This window comes from Macrobrachium rosenbergii, chromosome 24 (assembly GCF_040412425.1).
Source record: "Macrobrachium rosenbergii isolate ZJJX-2024 chromosome 24, ASM4041242v1, whole genome shotgun sequence".
Lineage (NCBI taxonomy): Eukaryota > Metazoa > Arthropoda > Malacostraca > Decapoda > Palaemonidae > Macrobrachium > Macrobrachium rosenbergii.
In genome coordinates, this window is record NC_089764.1 from 13661418 (window position 1) to 13668326 (window position 6909).

The following is a 6909-nucleotide window of genomic DNA, read 5'->3' on the forward strand; positions in this document are numbered from 1 at the left end:
TTAAATAAGTTATAAATGGCAGGTTCCCTTTTGCAAAAATGAAATACTTCTTTATTCGCTGATATGAAATCCCGGGATAACGTTTAAGAAAAACTTATTTCAGTAGAATCTTGTCACTTATTATTGATATTTGAGATCATTTCATGATTTGATATTCCATTATTCGACAGCTGTTAAATGCTCACAAGTTTTCATGTCGTGACATACTAACACTCAGTTACATAAAAAAAAACTTTCGGAAAAGAAATACTGCCTTAGATAAAAACAAGATGAACGAGATAATAGTTTTTCCGTTCTTGCTGACTGCTGCCTTCCTCTGTATTCCCTGTTCCGGTGACCAGTTCACAGCCGCGTCTCGGGCAGACAGATTCAGTAAGTATTAATTGGCTTCTTTTTTCCCTTGTAATTCTTCCTTTATGTTAACCTATAAACCTGTTCGAAACTTTCCAAGTATAGAGTTCATTATAATCCAATTTTTACTTTTGTTTAATCTGTTTTCAGTCGCCAAATCATTTTGATCTTTTTAATTAAAATGGAAATGCAGGTTCTTACGGATCGATTCGGTACAGCAGAGAAGAATGAAAGAATTTTGCAAAGATCAATGACATTAGTCCCTGTAACGTTTGTATAAGAGTAAAACCCTTCATTTGGATTCAATAAAGGACACAAGAAATACGTAAGAAAAATTATAACGTAAGTCTCTCATTTCTAACATTATTTCCAGCTTTATACAGGGACACTTACGCCGACCCAATTCGACATTTATGTATATCAAAAGATATCAAAAGATAGAAAGAGCATCATGCCTTTGACGTATGGCATCTTAGAGGTCTCTCCTCCATCCCCGAGCCTTTTCTAATTTTGGAACAGTAACCTTGAGACTGGCTTTCTATTACTCTTAACATCACTAACATATTCTTTAATGAACACGTTTTTATCCACCATGAAAAACACAGTCAATATTTATCAATTTTATGTTTATACTACACTATCAATAACATGTATAAGACAAGGCCCCAAGGCGGATTCGATGAAACATTGTACGAATCACCCCGTAGGTGGGCAGTGCTGTCAGTGCAACTCACAGGGTGCACCATAGGCTTCAAGGTTCTTTGCTGCGTCTCTTCGGCCCCTAGCTGCAACCCCTTTCATTCCTTTTACTGTACCTCCGTTCATAATCTTTTTCCTCCATTTTACTTTGCGTCCTCTCCTAACAGTTGTTTAATAGTGTAACTGCGAGGTTTTCTTCCTGTTACACCTTTCAAACCTTTTTCTCTTAATTTCCCCTTCAGCGCTGAATGACCTCATAGATCCAGCGCTTGGCCTTTGACCTAAATTTTATACTCCATTCCATTGTACGACTCAGGACTTAAAAGCTAAATTTATCATTTACTAGATAAGAATCTAGCTTCCCATTCAAAGCTACAAAGCACAACATGTCACTGATCTCAGAACTTTGAGAAGTGTAAATATTAATGCACAATTTCAGGAATGTTTGCTTTATTAGTCTGTGAAAAAGCATCAAAGGAGTGAGGACATCCTTTTTTCGGCCTTTAAACACTGTAGATGATTTTTCACCTTTCAAGAGTATCGGGAGGAAGATCTGTGTTGTTATCTTTTAGGTGTTTAGGTGACAAGTGAGAAAGAATCTTTATGATACAATAACCTGCAGACTGGACGCTCGTTGCTGTAATGTCAATAACTTTTGGATCCTTCCCTTTGTTTCACATTGATTTGATCCTTTGCCTGTATCAAAGGTAGCGCGAAGAAACGTCTTCTTTTTCCTCTTCTTCTTCTTCCTCGCTGAAATATCTCTCAGCAGTAATTTTCTTTTGTCAAATTGTCTTAAATGAATAATTCAAATGAAGAAATTTCCATAAATTGTCAATAAAGAAAAAGAAAAATAATCCTTGTGAACAATTTTAGTTATAACTCCATACCCAAACAAAATATTATTTGTAAAATCGTCCACGGTTTCCAGCATTGAGAACCACTGCTTTCGCCTGGAAAATAGAGGATGTCACGCAGTTTTCTTGCAAGCAATGCGAGGTTGACGGTGTGCTTTCAATTAGCTTAAAATTCAACCTTGTTTTCACATTTTTCTTAAATCAACACATCTGAATTTTCCTTCCGTCAGCTTGATGTCTATAAGCTATTACGGTTAACAAGTCCTGATTGAAGCCTGTGAAAATGGTCCTTTTTATTTGCAGAGTTTTTTTTGGGAGCCATTACAAAGGTTTATCCCTACTGTCATATCAAAGGCGATTTCTTTTTCTCGTACATAACACACATGACTTTCTCCATCTTTGATTCATGAGTACCGTTATGATGCTTACAATTTATGAGGTTCACGGAGCATTTAAACATGTACAAAGCGAATATGTTAAACGTTCTAAAATGCGGCAGTTAACCGAATTAGAAAAGGTAAATACAATTTACTGGGAAACCTCACAGTAAACCTGGTAAACCAACATTGGTGCTTCGGTAACTATTGCTCACCAATTTTGCATACCGGAATTGACTGAGAAACTTGAAGAAATCAGTCACGAAGAGACATAAAAGATCTCAAGACTAATGTTATAATTGTTCTGAAATGGTAAAATAAAGGCAAAATAACAAGATTAGTCTGCGTTGTAAAATAATTGACTTAGTACTTGGTGTACTTATGATACGAACGATAGTACCATTCCACATTGATGCTTGTTTTTGATAATATTCTTTTTTCCTCAAACCATCTATTACGTTTAGTCGTTTGCTATGAAAAAGTAACTAGCTTCCTATAATGTTTAGCACTCCGTTGACATTCTGCCCCAGTTTTTTCGTAAAGGAACCCCTTTACTGATAAAACATTTTTAACTGTCAAATAATGAAAATTCACTGGCCTTGTCAACTAACTATAGTTAACCGCTGAATCCGAAAATGGTGGCGATTGATTCTCGAGAAATTTGGGGCAGAGAAAAAGTCATTTTCCATAAAGCGGTAAACAGAAATTGCGCTAATGACTTCCAGTGGTAATCTCCCCAAGCACTCTCTCTCTCTCTCTCTCTCTCTCTTAATCAGGGACTTATCAGTAGGTTAGATTCTTGAAGAGGACCTGTACGTCGCATGGTGTTACAAATGAGATGAGGATACATTTATATTCGTAATAGGAAACACAATTCAGATATAAGTCATTTTTTCAAAGATAAGAACTATAGTGATAAGAAAGGATCTAGAGAATAAAAAAAAAATAAATAGCCACATTCTTGGTTTGCAATCGTTCAATCATATCATCGCATATATTAAATTAACTCCTCCCCTTCTTTTTTTTTCTATCTCCCTCACTCTCTTAAACTCTTTACCTCCCAGGTAATTATCTCTGCACTTTCTTCAATAATTGCGGTTTTTGTTGTTGCAACATTAAACGGAAAGGTGCTTGCTCACCTGGGGGCCGTGCTCCGCCATTTAAGGCAATTTAAGGTTCTTTTACAGTTGGTCTCTGTCCCCATTAGCTCTCTCCTTCTCTCTTCTTATTAATTAATTTTTTTTTCTTTTAAGAAGTGCTCACGTGGCCTCCAGACTTGCACTCATATAAAACACTAACACAATTATATATATATATATATATATATATATATATATATATATATATATATATATATATATATATATATATATATATATATATACATATATACATATATATATATATATATATATATATATATATATATATATATATATATATATATATATATATATATATATATATATATATATATATATATATATATATATATAAAATATATATATATTATAATTATATATCTCATCAGAAACCGTTCAAAAGTAATTTTTTTTTGCCCAGGTATACTTTGTGCATACTTTTTCTGGAGACCGTGGATTTCCAAGTTTCAAGCCCCATTCGAAAAGCTTCCAAATGATTCTCCCCTTTTCCTTTCCTGTAGGAACTCCATACCTTCCTAAAACACTATGACATTCATATTTAAGTCACCTAGCACAGCCACTCTTTCAGGTACAGGTACAGACTCTTCCAATAGATTCTCTTGCATCTTTTCTTCTCTATATTTTCGAACCTTATCATCTCCTAGGATAAATTTTCTCCCGTTATAATCAATCGTACCGACATACTCCTTTCAGATACCGCTCTGTGAACTTTCCATCCCTGCACACACTGTCCTTTCACTTCTGTTTCACTTTCCTTAAGCACCTCGCTTTTTCTCCTGAAACAAACCGGCTATCATGCATTCCTTTTCTTATGCTCCTCAAGAACACATCTTAACTCCATTGCTTTGTTCCTTATACTTTCTCTGGTTTTTTATATTACGAGTATAGAGATGAAGTTTCAAACCCCATACCCGCGGCTATTTTTCGACTTAAACCACACTGAGCGGCAAGAATGTTGTCATTTTCTTTCCCTGAATCCCACAAGAGTGGAAAAGTGTGGTTGTCATTGATTTCGGAAGAAGGTTATCTGCCAGTTAGGAGATATTTACCCCTACCAAGTCGTTTCTCATAACAGGGAATTTCCAAAAAATCAAGATAAAACTTACTGCCATATTAGCTTTGCTGTTTCTAGAACTTAGCACATTAGTAATGTATCGAATCTTCTTACACACACACACACACACACACACCAGCTGCACCCTTTTTGGTTATTACGGGTCTCAGAAACTTGACGCGGCATAAGAATAAATAATTAAAAAAGAGAGTAAAGAAAAATGGGCAATGTAAAAATAAGACATGTTCCACTCATGTTGAGACTGGCCTCAAAAATACTTTCCAAGAGTCTTCTCTAATTTTTCGTCGTGAGATGAGAGCATACCATAATTTCATTTATGATTTAGTTTGATCTCACCGAATTATGAACGGTTAGTTTGCACACGCAGAAAGAGAGAGAGAGAGAGAGAGAGAGAGAGAGAGAGAGAGAGAGAGAGAGAGAGAGAGAGAGAGCGTCATTTATGTAAATAACCTGCATAGTACCTTATCATTTGCAACAATTACACATTACCATAACTGCTCTGGCATCTGCTGCTGTTATTCCGGGAAACATCCCTAACTTCCATGCATAACGGTAGAGCCTTGGCTTTTGTTACCCATTGTAGAAATCACTGACTTAATTTTTGGTTTGTCGTGTTCATTGTCACTAAAGAAGGAGAACAGGTGTTGCAGTGTGGTGCAGGAAACCAATGATGCTATATTTTTTTCTATGAAAATAGTTTATCTAAAACGGGATAATCAGTTGTCTTAGGAAATGCAGCCCTTTGACAAAGAAACCGAATTTAATGCGTCATTTGTCACGGTAATAAACTTTTTAAGGCTTGTTTTTGTGTGTTTTGGGTTGCACTCCAATGGGTGTGTGTTGACAAGCATGGATTTCATTTTTTTATCACAAGTGTAGATGTAGGCTCATCAGTCAACTATGCATTTATTCAATAAGTGATTTTTGTTTTATTAAACTTTTCAGTCAATCACAAATCTATCAGTCAACTCCATTTTTCATAAATTCATTTACCCTTCCAATTATTCATCTCCCTCTTACTTCACGTTAGATAATTGCTTGAAATCTTTTTCTAACTTTTTCTTTTCAGTTTCCCTGTTTTCTGTCGTCCGCTTCAAAAACTCCATGTGCTCAGGACCCAGTGGTCTCTCCGGCACCTGCTACACCTACAAGTCCTGCGTCAAAAATGGAGGAACATCCTCGGGCAGCTGCGCAGATGGCTTCGGCACCTGCTGCGTCAGTAAGTAAATCCCGAACGCCTTTTAATTTATCTCTAGACCTATATTTACTTATTTATTATCGAAAAACTTCATCTTCCGGGACATCCCTTAAACTCTGCACTCTAAATAATTTAAGTACTTTTCAGTTAGAAAGAAAAATTATTATTAATATTTACATTCATTCTGTATCTACCCAGCAGTGTACAACCATGTTACAAATTCGGGTTCCCACTGATCGTAATATCAGTCCTGAATATACATATATACATATGTATATATGTGTGTGTGTGCCTGTGTATGTGTCCGCACATATGTGTATGTGGATGTACATAAGCAAACTATAAAATAATAATTTACACACAGCTCAGCTTGGCTGTGGAGCCCGGACCGCTAACAACTGCACGTACATCGAAAGTCCAAATTATCCGGACTACTTCAACGAAGCCCGGACCTGCGTCGAAACCATTTCTCTCAATCCCGATACTTGTCAAGTAAGGTGAGTTCTCTCTCTCTCTCTCTCTCTCTCTCTCTCTCTCTCTCTCTAAATAAATAAATAAATAAATAAATAAAAAACATGATTAGATTGGTCTATGCCGCAACTTGTTCCGGAAGACTTAATTACAGATAGACACTTATTGGTTATAAAGAATTTGGAATTTTTTGTTTTCCTTTTCAATGCAAATCTAGTCGGACGAGATGTTCACCTCCTTTAGCTTCCCAAGACGTAATGGAGACAAGAAAAGGGAGGAAGAATAGAGGAATGAACCTCGGTAGAAGAGATGGACTGACCTTTCGAGACTGGGGAAAGTGGAAGGGCGAGAATTCCAGAGCTTGCGAGTTGAAAGGCTGACCCGAATTTCCCAGGAATTGCTGATGATTGCCACAGGGTAAACGTGGAAGTGGTGTTCTCCTGGATGTTGGAGTGCCACCTGGGAGAAGGAAGGACTCTGTTTCAGTTCGGTGGGATAGCCAAGATCAGCACCTGCGGAGAGAGAAAGAGAATGGGTTTAAGTGTGAGAAAATGTATTAGATGATATCTCTTTAATTCATTACTGCAGATAAGCGAAGTAAGAAGCTATGCGACCGCTTTGCATCTCTTAGATAGGCTGGAGTTATTCCAGAAAAAAGTATATATGTCTTAGTTTAACCAGACCACTGAGCTGGTTAACAGCTCTCTTAGGGCTGGCC

At 36.5% G+C, this 6909-nt stretch overlaps 1 protein-coding gene across 1 annotated transcript in view; it reads left to right on the forward strand.

Moving 5' to 3' along the window:
• Window positions 1-269: 269 nt before the first annotated feature.
• LOC136851786 (uncharacterized) overlaps window positions 270-6909 on the forward strand; it is a 10877-nt gene continuing 4237 nt past the window's right edge. The window contains exons 1-3 of the mRNA XM_067126097.1: window positions 270-372; window positions 5592-5741; window positions 6085-6217. Coding sequence (XP_066982198.1) covers window positions 270-372; window positions 5592-5741; window positions 6085-6217 — 386 coding nt within the window. The remainder of the gene's footprint in view (window positions 373-5591; window positions 5742-6084; window positions 6218-6909) is intronic.